The sequence below is a fragment of the Myodes glareolus genome, chromosome 1, assembly GCF_982192425.1.
Source record: "Myodes glareolus chromosome 1, mMyoGla1.1, whole genome shotgun sequence".
Classification (NCBI taxonomy): Eukaryota; Metazoa; Chordata; class Mammalia; order Rodentia; family Cricetidae; genus Myodes; species Myodes glareolus.
In genome coordinates, this window is record NC_142026.1 from 119,923,390 (window position 1) to 119,941,419 (window position 18,030).

General features: G+C 39.4%; 1 protein-coding gene across 4 annotated transcripts in view; it reads left to right on the plus strand.

The window, feature by feature from the left end:
* Window positions 1-18,030, plus strand: part of Adgrg6 (adhesion G protein-coupled receptor G6) — a 131,158-nt gene that overhangs the window by 100,604 nt on the left and 12,524 nt on the right. For all 4 annotated transcript variants that reach the window (XM_048424972.3, XM_048424969.3, XM_048424971.3 and 1 more), the window contains 8 exons: window positions 567-707; window positions 3,444-3,563; window positions 5,080-5,125; window positions 6,397-6,503; window positions 9,854-9,981; window positions 11,122-11,390; window positions 12,492-12,588; window positions 14,553-14,836. In XM_048424972.3, the coding sequence (XP_048280929.3) occupies window positions 567-707; window positions 3,444-3,563; window positions 5,080-5,125; window positions 6,397-6,503; window positions 9,854-9,981; window positions 11,122-11,390; window positions 12,492-12,588; window positions 14,553-14,836 (1,192 nt within the window). The remainder of the gene's footprint in view (window positions 1-566; window positions 708-3,443; window positions 3,564-5,079; window positions 5,126-6,396; window positions 6,504-9,853; window positions 9,982-11,121; window positions 11,391-12,491; window positions 12,589-14,552; window positions 14,837-18,030) is intronic.

Below are 18,030 nucleotides of genomic sequence, written 5' to 3' on the forward strand. Positions count from 1 at the left end.
GTTACAGTTTCAAGAAAAACAGTATATAACAGTATTCATGGTACTGGCTCTTTTTCAGTCTGTAGCCCATAAAGCAATGAGTGGGGTGGTCAATCAAGGCTGAGATGCGCTGTATAATTCTTCCATTCAAAGTGTGTCACTCTGCTTGTCTCATTTCAAATGAAGGCTACAATGTCAAAACAAAACCCAAACAACTCTCCCCCCTTTGCAGAGGTAACTAACCACTGCGGTTAAAAAAGTTAGCCTATGCCCATAATCATTGCTTTATGGTGTGTGAGATGAACGAAGAAAAGATCAAAATTTGACTCCTTTATATCCCACCCTCATAGATGAAGATATTATTTGTCTCTAGAATTGCCAATGTGCTTTATGATCAAGGTATTCTTGCGTGAACCCCTAATGCGATCTCTGCCTAGTGGCAAGGGATTTATCCAGGATTCCAGACTTCGGCAGAGGTCAAGGGCAGCCCTGGTTCTGGCCGAGGTGCCCTTTCAGACGTCTCATCCAACACAGTCTGACCATTGCCCTCCTGATGACTTTTCCCCTGGTGCCTTTGTGTGTGGCAGATGGACTTTGAGAATGGACAAACAGATTCATTGGCATCTGTGATTTTACCTTCGAACTTGCTGGAGAATTTAAGTCAAGAAGATTCCTTATTAGTCAGAAGAGCACAGTTTACTTTCTTCAACAAAACTGGACTTTTCCAGGTGAGGACCCATTAATCTTTTCCCCAATTTCTAATGAAGTATCTGTGCTCAAAGGCTTAAATGTTCAGATTCTTTTGAAATACGCCAGTAGGTACAGAAAAATGAATCTGCTACATTTTCAAGATTAAAAAATAATGTAAATGTTCAAATATTTTATTTCAAATAATGTCCCTTTTAACAGTGTTTACTTACTTGAGTTTTAAAAACAAATTATCAGGCTAAGATGTGTGTTATATAATGGGGAATTGAGTTAGTTATGACACCACTATTTATTATTTGTTAATCCTTTTGTTCTCCAGTTCCCTTCCCCCGCCCAGGCCTCTAGAGTTAAAGCGTTTATGCACCAAAGGAAAGGATTTTTTTTTAACTCAGCAGGAAGCACCTTTTACATAATGAGCAGCATTCTTGGCTTTAATCATTTTTCCCATTAGTATTTCAAATGACCTTTGGCATTCTCATATCCGCAGAGTAGGGTGGCATTGTGCTGAGCACATATTATCATTTTTATTGGCATCGGCTCAGATAGTACATGATCCACTGCCAGAAAACACTCGTCACCCTTGGTGGCCTTGAGGAGGACAGTCCCATCAAGAGCATTTTGCTGGACCCTTTCCTCAGAAGAAGAGTAACCAGCTAAATTCAAGACAACAGTGTTTGTCTAGCTGTGTGCCCTGTGCAGGAGAGCATTTTGAGTCTCAGGCCCATGGGAGTTTTTCTTATATGGCCACCCTATAAATCACTCAGCTATAGGAGAAGAAAATTACTAGAACTGCTAGAACTGTTACCACACTTCTTTAATCCCAGCACTTGGGAGACAGGCAAAAAGAAAAGCAGGAAAGAGATTTTAAAAAATAGATAGATAGATAGATAGATAGATAGATAGATAGATAGATAGATAGATAGATGGCAAAGAGTTCCCAGTTAAATTCAAGACAGCAGTGTTTGTCTAGCTGTGTGCCCTGTTGTGCAGGAGAGCATTTTGAGCTTCAGACCCATGGGAGTTTTTCTTATATGGCAACCCTATAAATCACTCAGTTATAATAGAAAATTACTGGACCTATTGACAGAATTCTGTAATCCCAGCACTTGGGAGACAGGCAAAAAGAAGAGAGGAAGAGGGTTAAAAAGACATTGAGATATAATTAGATAGAAGATAGATAGATAGATAGATAGATAGATAGATAGATAGATAGATAGATGATTGATAGATAGATGATAGATAGATAGATGATAGATAGATAGATAGATAGATAGATAGATAGATAGATAGATAGATGATTGATAGATAGATGATAGATAGATGACTGATGATAGATAGATAGATAGATAGATAGATAGATAGATAGATGATTGATAGATAGATGATAGATAGATAGATAGATAGATAGATAGATAGATAGATAGATAGATAGACAGACAATAGATAGACAGACAGACAGATAGATAGATGAACAGGGGTGAATATGGTGAACTATAGTTTCAAAACTTAAAAAAACATAATTTACAAATGTTTTAGGATCAGCCTTTATAAAATATTCACATATAATACAAATGAAATTTAGACTTTTGTACAAGCTTTGAGTTAGGGACCAGTTTGACTTCTCCATGCTTGATGAGATAGGTGTTGTCTTCAGCAGTAGGGCCTTGCCCACAGTTTTTGGAGAGCAATCAATAGACTTGACTATAGCCTGTGATGTTTGGAGTTTCCATAGGGCCACTTTGGCTAAAGACTCAGTTCCTGGCACTGAAAGTGTTTACTTGGTAGCATAAAATGTGTAATTGGTGTTTGTTCTTCCCTATTATTTTGTGATTCCATTCATATTTGTATATATTTTGAGTGTTTATGGTAGTATATTTTTTGGATTTCTAAAAGTAAACTTACAGAAAAGTAAAAAAATAAAATAAAATAAAAGGTAAAGATTCTGTTGTATTCTCCCCATAACATTTTCAATAAGTAATGGTTATCTCCAATGCAAGTAAAATGTGTTGTTGGTAACAAACATACAAAATTAGTCAAAAACTATATTTTAGAATTATATTCGAAATGTAAGAGATTTTTATAATAATTTTAGTACAACTGATGTATAAATTGTGGTATAGAGCAAGAAACCCAGATGGGAGAGAAGTCTAGAGAACTTACTAGATAGACAGGCTAGTGTTCCATGTCATTGGCAAGCACAGATTTGGGGACCCCTCTAGCCACCTAATTTCTGTGCAAAATCTGCATCTGCTGTTAAGTCCACAAGAACAAAAGGCAGGAGTTCTGAGTGGGACTTCAAGTCAATAGAATTACATTAGGTATAAGCTGGGAAACATGTCAGGTTGTTGGCATAGGTGTGAATGATGAATTGCTTCTTAATTTTTACACTGTAAATAACTTTATCTGTTTTCTAGAGTCAGGAAATGATGTAATTGTATCACAGCTTTTTATGAGTTTGCGTGATTTACGAGTTCGTGTTGTTTCAGTTGTCAATTGGCTGACATCAATCCCAGTGATGGAGAATGGTGTATGGACATTCCCTTACAACACTAGTTCATGCTGTCCCTGCGATGTATTTATTATAATAAAGGAAATAGCATAGACCCTTCAGGAAAGCCAGGGAATGGAAGTTATAAACAGGATGTTCTAGAGTTGAAGATCTTAAGTGTAAAAGTTGCTGACGGGTTGCTTATTTTGGAGCGCCAAAGTGTGTACTTATGACTAATGCACGCGATTTGTTCATTTTTTTAAAAAAGGATGTTGGTTCTCAAAGAAAAATCCTAGTGAGTTATGTGATGGCGTGCAGCATTGGAAACATTACTATCCAGAATCTGAAAGATCCAGTTCAAATCAAAATCAAACACACCAGAACTCAGGTAAGAAGATGCCATAGATAGTAGTAGTTGGAGAGGGCACAGTGTCTCAGAGAACTGTACAAAATGAAGAGCAACACAACACACTTTATGAGGAGCAATATCCGTCCTCTAGAAAGGAGATGTACTGATCAGGCTAGAGACAGTACTCAGTAATCAGTATCATGATTGACAGCAGCAACCAGTGAGTTGGTCTTACCTGGTACCCAAGAATCAGAAGTGGCCCACAGGGATACTGCTCTTAAGATGGGGCTGGATCATCTTCAAATACAGGGATGCAGGCACAAGTTTTGATCAGGAATTGTGATTGTCTCTTTGTGATTTTAAAGTCAAAGATAACGAGCTGGGAAAGCTGGGGGGAGGGGGTAACAATGCGCAGACTTGTCCTTTGGGAGATGAGCAGTGGCTTCAGATGTGCCAAGTGTTAGCACTCTTACCTTAGGGCCCTCTCTACCATTCGTTATGTGCTGCAAGGAGACGGGAGTTCATACTGTCCCCTGCAGCTAACAAACAAGCCTTCCCACTTCTGTAGACCTTCCAGGGTATGGTCTCATAACAGTCAGGCAGGAAGTGAGCAGGCTGCTAAAGACGGAGGACTGGAGTTGAAACATTAAAGATTCACTACTATCGTGATGAACCTTCGGAAACCTCCTTGCTCATCTTTGGCCTTAAAGGAGGACTTTGGTTTATGGCTTCTGGTGAAACACAATTAGCAGAACTTACCATTTTTAGGGATGTAGTTCAATTGCATTTTTTTATCAATAGATATACCATCCATCTCCACTCGTTTTTTTCTTAATCTTTCCCAATTGAAACTCTGCCCCAATTAAACATCAACTCCCTGTTCTTACCTTCCAGAAATCTCTTGCAATCTCTTTTCATCCCACTCCCCTGCAATACTAATTTTATTCCAACAATCACCTCAGAGCACCGGACAGTAATTGTCCTTCATAAGTGACTGACATTGTTTTAGCATAAAGCCTCCAGGGTCCATCTGTGTTGTAGCAAATGCCTAGCATGCCTAACTTAAAGACCGGTTGATATTCCATGATGGGAACATAACAGATTTTCTTTATTCATCCACCGATGCTCATTTGGGTTGCTTCTATTTTTTGACCACTTTTTGTGAATAACATAATCTGGCTGTGGGCATACAACTGCCTCTGGAAGCCTTGATTTCAGGCACACAGGAGAGTTTTGAAGACTGAACATTAAGTTATAAAAATTTTTGCTCAGCAGGAAGACTGATAGGAGATTCAGTGTTGTGAGTGGAACAGAGAGTAGGTGCCCTGCAGAAAAGTGAGTGTAAGTCTTCCTGGGGTCCTAGTTGAGTTTCATATGACATCTCCAGGAGAGAAGGTCTGCCCAGGCTGCCAACCTCCTCAGGTGGTGCTGGCACGTCTGGTTGGTCGGTAACTTTGTGAAGCCCTTGACATTCTCATTTTTTCATCGCATTTCAGTTGTGGCTTTTCACCAGTTTAAAATACAGTTGTGCATGTTTATTCTTATGTTGATACAGGAAGTGTATCGTCCCATCTGCGCCTTCTGGGATCTGAACAAAAACAGTAAGTTGTAAAATACAGCCGGGACTTAATATAGATTAATAGAATTTCAAGTGTGGCCAAGCAGTCCCAGTGCCCCCATGCCCATTTTACCCCAAACTACAACTTATTAAGGCAACTGAGCTTTAAACTATAGTTTAGATAGCTTGGGAAATCAGTTCGCCTTTTTTAAAGTAACTTTTGTCACTGCAAAAAAGAAATGTATTTGACTCACAGTTTGAAAGAATCGACCACTTTCATTTCAGGTAAAAGTACGTTGTGGCATCTCTTTGTATTACAGTCACTTTCAGTTGAACATAGGCTCAAGCTCATTCTATTACATATTTGGTAAGATGAGTTGACAATCATAAGGCATAAAAATTAAGAGGTGGGTAAAAGAGCGCCTACTGAGAGAGGATAAGCATAGGAAGGGTTATAAAGAACACAGCTTACTCAAGGGCCAATGACCTCCAAAATTATATTGAGCAATCAAGACAAGAAGGACCATGTAAGGAATCGACAAATCACCAGGAGGAGAGTGTGGAAATGAATAAGGGATGTGCTGAAGGAAACTTCATGTGGTCATCCCTAAGGGTGCTCTTCCCTCTAGATCCCTAATGCCACATTGTTACCAAGTCCACTATGATGCCATACCCATACCGGCTACTTTGCCTATGAGAAATGCCCACCAGTGGTCTCCTAAATTTCTTTGTCAGTTCTTATTACAGACAGATAGTTCAGTTGTTGTGCTGTGGCTGCACCCTTTTTGAGATCCTCATTGACTGTATACTTGCTTAAACATATTATCCCATGCCTAAACTTATATTTAAATAAATGGACAAATATTATGCCGCAAAGTAAGGTAAGGTATGTTCAAGCCACTTGCCCTTGCCTTCATAATGACGACACTGTGTATATCACAGAATAGTTTAAGAAAGCCGGTCTCAGATATCTTCCCAAAAAGTCTGATCCCAGGGAGGAAAAGGGTTTTGGTCTTCAGAGAGCTCATTAGCATATAACATTTGAAAAGGAATTTTAGTTTTGATAGATGTTGATTTCAAATTTTGGTAAAAATTCAGCGTGAGCATCCCCAGAAACCCCAGGGTATTTTCATGGAACAGAGTTTGAAACTCCTGCTTAACAATCCTGAGATGACATTCAAGGATTCCAGGAATGTAAATCATTCTACACCTTGGTGGCTTCAAGAATGACGCCTGTATTAATGATCAGCTCTCTGAGGCAAAAGAAGGGCTCACCCCTCACAGAGGACACTGAGCTGTTGTTTCTTCCCCCAGAAAGTTTTGGAGGCTGGAACACCTCAGGATGTGTTGCAAGCTCGGATTCGAATGCTGGCGAGACCATCTGCCTGTGTAACCACTTCACTCACTTCGGAGTCCTGATGGTGAGGGGACTTTCTCAGCTCATTTTGACACATTATAATTTTAGAAGACATACCTCTTCTGTGAAAATCTACTTTCTAAAGATTATATATCTTGCAAATTGTTTCCCAATCATACCCATGTGTACCCTAGATCTTATTTTCCTTGTCACATTAGTAGTGCTGAGAAGTAATTCCAGAAACCAACGAATCCTCATGAACCCCTTTAGTTAAGGGAGAAAAGGTTGGTGAGATAGAGACAAAAAGGAAGAACGATGGGAAAAAGAAAGTGTTGGGTGTTGCTACCATAAAACCAAACTATGAATAGTCAGATCAAGAGTTTTCTTCCTTATGTGCTATTCAATATGCTTGCTTGCCAGTTGATGTGTCTTGTGCCGACTGATTTCTCCCCTGAAGACAATTATCTGTTTGGACAGCTAGTAGTTTGAGTCAGTAACTTCAGTCCTGCAAGAAAAATGATCACTTGAGATCTCTCTCACTTTGGGGATTTCATATAACTTTTTCTAGTCCTTCTTGCTCTTGTCCTTAAAAAAAAAAATCTGCAGGCCAGTATACTCAACAGTTTGAACAAAAATCTAGAGCAAATTTGTTTTATCCCCTTCAATTTTCAAGACTCGTCTTACTGCCAAGGGTGTGTTGGAACTCACCCACGAGTCAGTACCCTTCATCTGGTATGCTTGTGTTGTGTAAGAACCTATCCAGTATGCAGAACATCAAGACTGTACCACAGTCATTGTTTTGACGAGGGTTCTATGAAGGCATCTACCACACCCACTCTTTCATAGAAGATTGGGGAAATGGGAATTGAAGTGATACAGGTTTTCCAGTTGGAATCCCAGACATGAGGTTGTATTTATCTCCTCCCTTAAGTCTTATGGCCTTCTTCCTGTGGGGTCTGGGAGGAAACAGTGAGCAACCATGGGCTGCAGTATTTGGCTGATAAACTACTTGGCCTATGCAAATGGCCATTGTCATACAAATTTACAACCCTGCAAGTTGTAAATTTCCTGACAACTTAGGATAAAAAAGCTCTGGGCATGAAGAACAAGTCATTGGCTAACGTGATGAATTACAGAATGTAACTTTTTATTGTTCTCAAAATACGTTTTTTTCTTCAGGGAATTAAAAAAAAAAACAACTGAACTATAGTGTGTTCAAAAATTCATGTGTCCTCTCATCTTCTCTTTTCTTTAATAGTGACTGCAGGTGTTCTTCAGAAAATGCTTGTCTTGCATAATAATTAGTCATTCAGATATATTAGCTTAATTCGCTTAAATATTTTAACAGCGTGCATGTACGTTTGAAAATGATTGTGAGTTTGATTTCTAATAGGTAAATAGATGCTAGTAAGAATATTGACTTCTCAAAGGTGATTTATATGCAGCCAGATTTTACCTGCACATTACTCTGATGGCCAGTTTCACTGTTGTTTAAGTTTTTGTTGTGGATTTCTAAATGCACATTGTGTTTTCCATTGCTGTCTGAGTAAAAGTTTAACTTTAACTGTGTGGGGATTTGCATATTAATGAATGTCTCTACTTTCCTTTTTGGCCTCTTTATAAACTGTTGGAAGAAACACTTTCATCCTTTCTGGCAATGTGTCTGCATCCTCTCGGCCCTTCCAAACCACCAACACTTGAGTCATAGCTTCTTCTTCTAGATTTACAAACTCTTTGTTCACTTGTAGAAGATAGTCTAAATCTTTCCATGGCACATAAACTTACAATTAGATCTTTTAATCTATAAATGTGAAAAATGTTTAATGTCCTTTCCTACATTTCTCTGTAATAAAAGTGACTTTCTTATTATTTTGCATTCTCCTATCTTCACGTTGACGGACTTAGAATGATAAATTTGTCATGTGGTCATTCTCAGAAAGCACCACAGGATATAAGAATTGAGTGAGAATTGCTATCAGTGTATAAAATTACTTATATTTTTCTTAAATTCTTTATTTAGTCACCAACCATTTGTTCATTTGTCTTAACTGGGTGGAAACAGTACTTTGAAGAGTTTATCACCTTTGGTGATCCTTCAGAGCCCCTAATTTCTCTACTCTAGCTGATCCTGCAGTGAGTGTGCCAGATAGGATCCTCAAAAGCCTAGTGGCACTGACTCAAACTCTATCCCATGTGCCATGGGCACATGTCTTTCTTGTATTTTGAGGGGCTCCTGGGCTTTTGAGAAAGGGGGAGGCTTTTCCTGGCCCAGAGCCTCCAAATCTGCTGGTTTCTGCCACTGTGCATTTGCCAATGTCTCAAGCTACTGTCCATGCTTACTGCCTTAGCTGTACCCAGAACTGACTCCTGTTTGTTCATTTTGCATATGAACAAACACACACACACACACACACACACACACACACACACACACAGAGAGAGAGAGAGAGAGAGAGAGAGAGAGAGAGAGAGAGAGAGAAACTGCTTCTGTAGGAATGTGGGAAAGTAGCCATTTTTATGACATTTGATAAAAATTAAAAGAAGTTGACATACAGAAAGAAAACCTTACTTTTGCTATAAGATCAAAATATTTAAACTGTATATTCAGTAAATCTCTTCCTTCATGTATGTCGGAAGTGAATTTCATCCTGCGCCAGGACAGGTTAGTGGTGTTGCCTCAAGTTTTTTTTCCAACCTAATCCTCCAGTTAGGAGGTGAAGGAAGGTTTTCCTGTGCAGTCCAGAGTTTTCAAGTTCACTACAACATATGGACTTAATGCTTCATGTTTGTCCACGCTGGCATCTTCCCCTTCTACCCAACTCCCGATGCTCCAAATTAAATCCTTCTAAATCTATAAAGACTGAAAATGCTTCACTCTTAAAAATAGCTTCATAAATCAACCCAACCCTCTCCATGTCAGGCTTTGAGATGGCCATAGAAACCTCAATACCACCTATAGCAGCCTCTGACTGTTCCTGGCTGGGCATCTCTCACCTAGCAAACAATCTAGGGCCCTAGGAGTTGTCCATGTTTGCATAGTGGCCTCCATTTATACCCATGCCTGTATCCTTGCCGAAGCAGGTGTGATCGTTAACTTATCATACAAGACAACTGTACCCTTCATCATTTCTGTTGGGGCCTCTGGTGGTTTCACTCTGACTTTCATTGGGTTACCAGGAGCTTAGACAAGGAGGTACTGATTTAAAACAGGGTGCACTTACTTCCTCAATAATGCTTCATTTTTCTTTCTTGGATTGGTCCACAAGAGTGCAGCAAGTGTCCATATCAATCAGTGTTGGCGGGCATTGCTGTTTCTAGGCCCTGAGATTGTTAACTGTGAAGTTTCTAATGACATCAAGCATCACTGTCATGGAAGAGGAATGAGACTTACAGCTGTGTCCCATGTTTTGTTAGGATCTCCCAAGGAGTGCCTCACAAATAGATGGAAGGAACACAAAGGTCCTCACCTTCATCACCTACATTGGATGCGGAATATCTGCTATTTTCTCAGCAGCAACTCTCCTGACGTATATTGCTTTTGAGTAAGTATATTTCCATCTGCCATGCCCGGTGCTAACAATTGCAAATGAGAGCCTGAAAATTGCCTCAGCTTTAAAAAGAACTCTACAGTTTATGATAAATTGTGTTGGTGTCTCGCTTTGAATCCTCATGTTTCCCATAAGATCATACACCGAGAATTTTCCAGGTATAGAATTTTAGTTTATAAGTACTGTATCTCTATTTGTGAAAATGGATCCAAGTCTGTTCAAGATTGTTAACATTTAGGTAAATTAAAATGACATGAAATACTTGCTACATTGTAAAAGGTAAAGATATTTGCTTCATGAATTGTATCAAAGCAGTCTTGAAACAGGAAACTTTTTGAAAGGGATCTCTGACTCATTAAACATCAAGAAACGTCAAACAATTCTAGGGAAATTACATTTTAAATAAAAGTGTCAGGCTAGAGGAATGGCTCAGCAGTTTAGATCGCTGGCTCCTATGGCAGAAGGACCTGAGTTCAGATTCTGCCACTCTCTTCAGACCGCTCATGACCATCTGTAACTATAGTTCCAGGGTCTTTAATGCACTTCTCTGGATTTTGCGGGCATTCCCATGAAGGTGCACACACACACACACACACACACACACACACACACACAGAGACATACACACATGAACAAACACATAAATTAGTTGATTCAATAGGTACTTCTTGTCAGTACCTATTCCTAAGAATTCTTAGGAATTCTGGAAAAATTCCTAAGTTAAAAAAATAAAAGTTGTGAATGTGATAGCTCATGACTTTAATACCAGCACTCAAAAGGCTCAAACAGAAGGTTTACCATGAGGTAGAGGACAGCCTGGGCTACATGGTGAATTGCAAGGCATCTGAGCTGCAGTAGAAGACCCTGTCTCCAAAAATAGATGAATAAATAAGTATAAACTCTGTATAAACAAGTTGAGAATTTTGAAAACAGTTTTGAAAGGAAAATCACATTGAAGAAGTCTTTGTAGTCTGGCAAATACTCATAAAATTTTCACTCCACCACACGGTGGGGCCATGTCTTGTATATGGACTTACCAATACCGAGAATGGTAGGAAACAGGAATTGCCTCCTGTTTTTAAGCATTGGTGTTCAATGTTGCTCCTTGCAAACATTTCTCTTCTCCACCCTTAGGAAACTACGCAGGGATTATCCCTCCAAAATCCTGATGAACCTGAGTTCGGCCCTGCTCTTCCTGAATCTCATCTTCCTCCTGGACGGCTGGATCACTTCCTTTGATGTGGCTGGCCTCTGTACGGCTGTGGCTGCCCTGTTGCACTTCTTCCTCCTGGCCACCTTCACCTGGATGGGGCTAGAAGCCATCCACATGTACATTGCTCTTGTGAAAGTGTTTAACACTTACATCCACCGGTATATTCTAAAATTCTGCATCATTGGCTGGGGTAAGCCTCCCCCAGAGCATTGTACTATAAGTCCTCATGCATTGTACTATAAGACCCATAGAAAAGCTGTGATTACAGATAAGAAAACCCCGAAGAAAAGACAGAGGGACATCCTCGGTGCCCCAGCACTGTATGTTTCTGAAACCCTCACCAGTACTCACTAAATTCAGGAGTAAAAGGAAAAGCCTTGGCTCCTGGGTGACCACAAACTCATTTCCTGAGCCCAGCGCCAGCACACCCAGGGCTAAAGAAGCAACTGACAGCCCATTATGCTTCCAAATATAGTTGCCAGCTAAACGTCTAGCTCTACTCATCCCTGTTGGGGAGCCAGAAAAAGAGCGTTATTTTCATGTGTGCAACCAAGACATTTAAAAAAGCACTGCCTTTAGTGTTTTAGCATGGATCTTGGTCAGATATCCAAAGGCCATCCATATTAGCCAGTTTCAGAATCATTCCTTCTCTGGGATTTTTGACATCAAGCTAGGCACTGTAAGGCTCAATCATGTATCTTTTTCAGATAGCAATATTCAAGGCTAAGCCATTCCTTAGTTTTCCACATCCTGCTTTGAGAAAAACCAAAGGATCTCTTGGGGAATTAGGAGACATGAATTGACTCAATGAAGTCGATATGGGAGTAGCACTACTGGTTCCCTGAAGAGACAAGATATCATACAGTTGCTGTTGACCCCCACTTTTCCTAAAGTGTTTATTTGATATCTAAAAAGGATAAAAGCAGCTGTATTCACCTTATCTTGCTTAGCACTGGTGGCCCAATGTAGCATCATTTAAACAACCATACTGGCCAAAGCTGCATCCCATAGAATCAGGGTCTCAATCTCCTCTATCACTAGACCCAAAAGCAGGTTTAAGCATCTTATCATTCAAGAGTAGGTTTTTAACTATTACCATTTAGCATCATATGTCACACATTGAGGAGAGAATTTTGCTGTTGGTTTTAATCAAGCAACTTGGCCATTCTAAGAAAACCGAGTCTCTCTTATATAGGGTTTTCTTTTTCTCACTTACTTAACAGTAACAGTCCCACGAGGCAGTCCCAGAGTCTTCAGGAACTCTCTCAATGCCATGATCTTTTTATAACAGGTCTGCCAGCCTTGGTGGTGTCAATTATTCTAGCGAGCAGAAAACAAGACGAAGTATATGGAAAAGAAAGTTATGGCAAAGAGCAGGATGATGAATTGTGAGTAAAACCTGTTTGGGGGGAGATTGTGATGGAATATGCACTTTGTTTCCTGAGGTTTAGTACAAGTTAGCATGGTGACAATAATGCTACAATGGTGACGGTAATGCCCCAATTGTGAAGGCTTTAGTTCACTTGTGAGATTCTGTCAAATGTCCTTCTACCAGATTAGCATTTCCATGAGCAGAGCTGTCTTTCTTTATTTTAATAACACTGTACTACATGGTCTGGAGAGTGCAGATACCTGAGAAACTCTCTTCTTCACTCATCCGATTTGAAGAGATTCTGTATTATTCTTGCCTTCTTCAACCCAGACATATCGATTGTAGAAGAAGTGCCCCAATGCCAATATGAGCGTTTTACAGAAAACAGGGAGATCTGTGAGTTGCTGGGGAAAAACTTTCCTTTATAAGTGGAGGTGATTGAAATTAAGATCATTATATTGTTTAAGCAAGTAACTCTCAAGTGCCTCATTAAGCATATTGTGGGCCACCAACATGTATGGATTTGAAGAATTACTGATTGCTTTATGAACATTTTTTATTATGTGAGACTCCAATACATCATGTCTGTGTGAACTTCAGGGATAGCTATGCTTCTATACCTAACCAGTTCTCTTCCCTCATGCCCCCCCCCGCTTCTTTGTGTTCTGAAGCAACACAATGGACCCCTAACAAGTTGGACCTGTAACAAGAATTCCAGGATCTTTGTGACACATTCAGGTTTAAAGAAAAACTTAGTGCCACAGACATGCCGTGTTATTTAGGGGACCCTTGTAAGAAATGCTAAATTTTGAACTACATCAGTTTTAAAAGACTGACTGGAAAATCTACCTTCCTCAGGTGTCATAGGATTTTGAGGCTCTGTTTAAAGTTGTGCCATCACAAAATCTCATTTAGTAAACATTGATTGTATGCTAGAAATCATGTTGAGCTCTAGGGTCCGAGAATGTTCCAGAAAGCATTCACTTCAGTAGCCAGAATGTGAATAATACATTTTAAGATGAATTTAATTTCCTGAAATCATTGAATTGTTAGGTTCTTAAATTTTTCCCCAGTTTAAAGAAACACTAGGACATTTACAACTGGATCGCTTCTCAACTTTACCCCAGTTAGACTTTGCAACCCAGAGTAGTTAGAATTTTTCTTCCATCTATTATTGGGTATATTTCTGAAAATGAGGTATATCCTTTTAATGAAGAGGTGTTATAATCTACATATGCCTTACAGTTATGTGCAAGAAATATCTCTTCATGAATCTTTTAATTCCATAATATCTTGCTGCAACCAAAACAGTAATATAAATAATAATCGCTTTGTATCCCGAATACTCAATTCAATGTGACAAAGAAGTATAAATTTGCTAATCATGGAAGACAAGGAACTAGGAATATAGGCGACCACTAGCATTGATATTATGGCTAAAATCCACCAGGGCCAACTTCTCAACAACTCTCCTGGCTTCTCTCACATGGGCATAAGTAGACAGCTGTAATACCATGGCTCTCTTAAAAATCTCTTAGAGACTTCTGCTTCCATGTTATTTTTTTTTTTAAGAATGGTGTCAACACAGCCACCCCTTGACAGGAAAGGACAGCAAAACTGAGTGCTGAAAATCCCCATTGTTAGACTAAGGACACACAAGAGAAAGAGGGTCATTGTGCTTAGGACCAGCCAAACAAGCATACATTCATACCAATCAGAATTCAACAAGCAACCTCATTTGCTTTTTAATGTTGACTTAAATAAGGAGATTAAGACAGCAGTGATCCAAAACTACCCGACCAAAAAACCACCTTTGAAAGGATCAAAGCAGAAACTGGAGTCGACGGAAGTGAGCGGAGTTTTCATAGGTGTTTCAGAAAGAACTCTGCAAGCTGTGTAAACCAGGTCAAGGAAAGTCACGAGTAAACAGGGCGTGGTGGCCAAACTCTTTTATCATGTTCTTGTTTCTTTTCCTTTCAGCTGCTGGATTCAGGATCCCGTGGTATTTTATGTGAGCTGTGCCGGGTACTTTGGAGTCATGTTCTTCCTGAATGTTGCCATGTTCATTGTGGTCATGGTACAGATCTGTGGGAGGAACGGAAAGAGAAGCAACCGGACCCTGAGAGAAGAGGTTTTAAGGAACCTGCGTAGTGTGGTCAGCCTGACCTTCCTGCTGGGCATGACGTGGGGTTTTGCTTTCTTTGCTTGGGGACCCTTAAATATCCCTTTCATGTACCTCTTCTCCATCTTCAATTCTTTACAAGGTAAGACGAATGGTACCCAAGCAGTAGCTGCTTTCTTACTTTATCATATTTGCACACAGTTTCCCTTTTGACAGAGCAGGTCAATTTTCTATCACTATTGTAGATGTGGAGCACAGTTTCAGGCACAAATGCACATTCATTCCAAAGCTTTGAATAGTGCAGGTACATTAGAACAGTGTCCAGTAGATTGTAGGTGTTCAATAAACATAGCATCGTGCAAACGAGTATGGAGCAGCATGAAGGGTTAGCTGAGGGCCTAACCAGAGGTTTAAGGGCTCACAGTCAACTTTTGTCTTCTTTCTGGTTCAGGCTGATGCTGCTGTCTTTGTGCAAACTGTGTAGGTTTTCCATTCATGGGTACAGCAATTCACCTTACCTCCTAAGGTCGCCAGGTTTAAAAATGAAATCCAACTCTAATTCAGAAACTTGTCTTTTTATGAGATACAGACATTAATTTATCCTATCAAACATACAAATGTTCTGCTTTAGAGAAATTTAAGGTATATATATATATATATACACACACACATATATATGTATACATATACATACATACATACACACACCAATGAGAGAGAGAATGACAGAGAAAAATGGTCTCACTATGTAGTCATAGCAAGTCTAGAACTTGCCATATAAACCAGTGGCCTCTAGCTCACAGAGATCCACCTGCCTCTGCCTACTGCACCAACACACCTGGCCACACAATCATAGTTTTGATTCCATGACACACTGCCTGGTCTCCTCTAAATGGACTTCTGTCAGTTTTTCAGTTGCATCTTGAAAAGTTAATAGCTTTTTTTCCTTTGTGGTGCTGACGATTAAGCCCAGGGCTTCACACCTGTCCACTTCTGAACTACTCTCTGAGTCTTTCAGTAACGTTTTTGAAGATACCACACATTCTCCATTCTTATGGCAAAACTCTTTTGCATACTGAAGCACCACGAGGACAACACGTCATAAGAAATTAAGTGGCACAGGCTGAAATGTTCACCCCTCGTGTGTGTGTGTGTGTGTGTATGTGTGTGTGTGTGTGTGTGTGTGTGTGTGTTTCACTGTGTAGTCCCAGCTGGCCTCAAACTCAAAGCCCTACTTTAGCCACCTGAGTACTAGGATTATAGACCTCCAGCATCCCTACCTTCAGAGCCAGGGCTATTTCCAGTGAGAACATTATCAGTTTTGCTGACGCTACTCCACTGCTCCTACAGCTATGGATGTGCAGAAGAATACCTAAATAAATACAAACAAATCTGAGCTGGGGTAGAAAGCAGTGTTGTACTCCTCAAAATTCCATCACCTCACTGGCTATTCCCTCTTGCCGTATCTAAGATGTCTGCGCTTACCTGAAGGAAAGTGTGACTCATCGCCCTGAAATTTCTGCTGGTTTTTGAACTGAAACAATTGTCACCAAGTAGACGTGTAGCAACTGTTAAATAAATGACTTGCTGGATGAGGGAAAGGAGAGGCCTCAGGCATGGCCTAGATCCAACCTTAGATGCCTCTGGCAGAAATACTTATTAATTAATTCAGCAAAGATATTCAGGCTCATAACAGGCAAAATATGCAGGCTTGTTATCATGAATATATAGAAGAATAAGTCTCAGGAGTATATCCTTAAGTTGGAAGCTAAATTAATTGTGCATGAATATGTCTAAACAGCAATCCAGCCCAGCAAAGGCAATATCCCTACATTTAATCTCTTTTATGATACACTACATAAAAGTGCCCAAGTAAATATTGACAGGAGTGTCCAGTCACATTAGGAATTCCATGGTTTTATATTTCAGGACTGTACATGAAAGGCGCAGTCATCTGCCAGCCCAACCTTGGTTCACCATTAGAATTTCCTGGCGTAAACTTCAACGGCTACAGTTGTCTGTTCAGGCCATTTCTATTCATGAGAATTGGGATGCTTTGATTTTCCTAGCATGGGTCTCCTGATGAGAGGGGGAAAATGTCAGCCATCATCAAGTCAGTGTTCTTCGTAAATCACTGACTTTAAGACTGATTTTAAAATCATACACATTCAGAACAACTTTATCCTTGTCCAAGGATATTGAAAACATAACCTAAACAAAATTTAAATGCAGAGACCTCGATACTGAAGACTTGACTCTATGGACAATTATTTCACCAGCCAGGCCAAATGAAAACTTCCTGGTACAGTATATACATTTTTAATAGCTTTTATTGGTGAGCTAGTTTTTACCTTTGACATAAGGCTTTTTTGTAAGAACTTTATGCTTTATTTGAAACATGTAGAGTCTTGTAGGGTGGTAATCCCAGAGCTCAGGAGGCAGGAACAGAAAGATTCTGACTTCTGGGTCATTCTGAGTTATATAAAGAGGCTCTATTTTTAAAGGGGCAATGGAGTAAGCTTCATGAGGCAATGAAACTGAGAAAATTCTCTTTTTTCTGAAATGAAGAACATCAGAAAGAAAGGACGATTGGATTCAACTACTGTGATTCAACTACTGTCTAAATTCTGTATGATCCCATCCCCTTTTATACTTCTCCAACATACGGAGAATGTTGACTTTCTTAACAAGTTCAACAAGTTAAAAAGTTTCATGCCTGAAATTTGATCCTCCATTTTCTATTTTCAGAACTAGACAACAGTATCTATTAGCAGCCAAGTAGAACCAGGCCCTCTCATGTACACAAATGTGTGAGCACAATACATGCATTCCATAGTTCTGCAATCAGAAACTGCTATGGAGAATACACACAAAAAAAGGATTATCACTCTGCTCACAGATGTCTGCCACTGCTCACATGCTAACATTCAGATACCTGGAGCAATAGAAATCATGTGTAGTGCATGAGAGTTAATGAAATACTTCCATTTAACATGCGTGCTTTACTATCAGGCTCAACAGTCTAAAAAGCAGGAACTTCAGAAAAAGGATATAGTTTTTAATGGGTAAACTTTTGGTAAGAAAAGTCAATGACATTCCCAAGATCAGTTTGCATCTGACGATGAAATATTAATAAATAATAAATAAATAATAAAGAGTGCATTAATAGGTGACAGAGTATAAAATGTATAGTTTTCAGTAGAAAAAGAAGTAAAGCAAATTCCTTAATTGCCCCTTAGTTCATGTCAATCTTTTCATTTAGGAAGGGAATATTTACCTCCATTTATTAAAAAAGCTAGCAAATACATTTTTAATAACTTAATGGAAATTTAATTT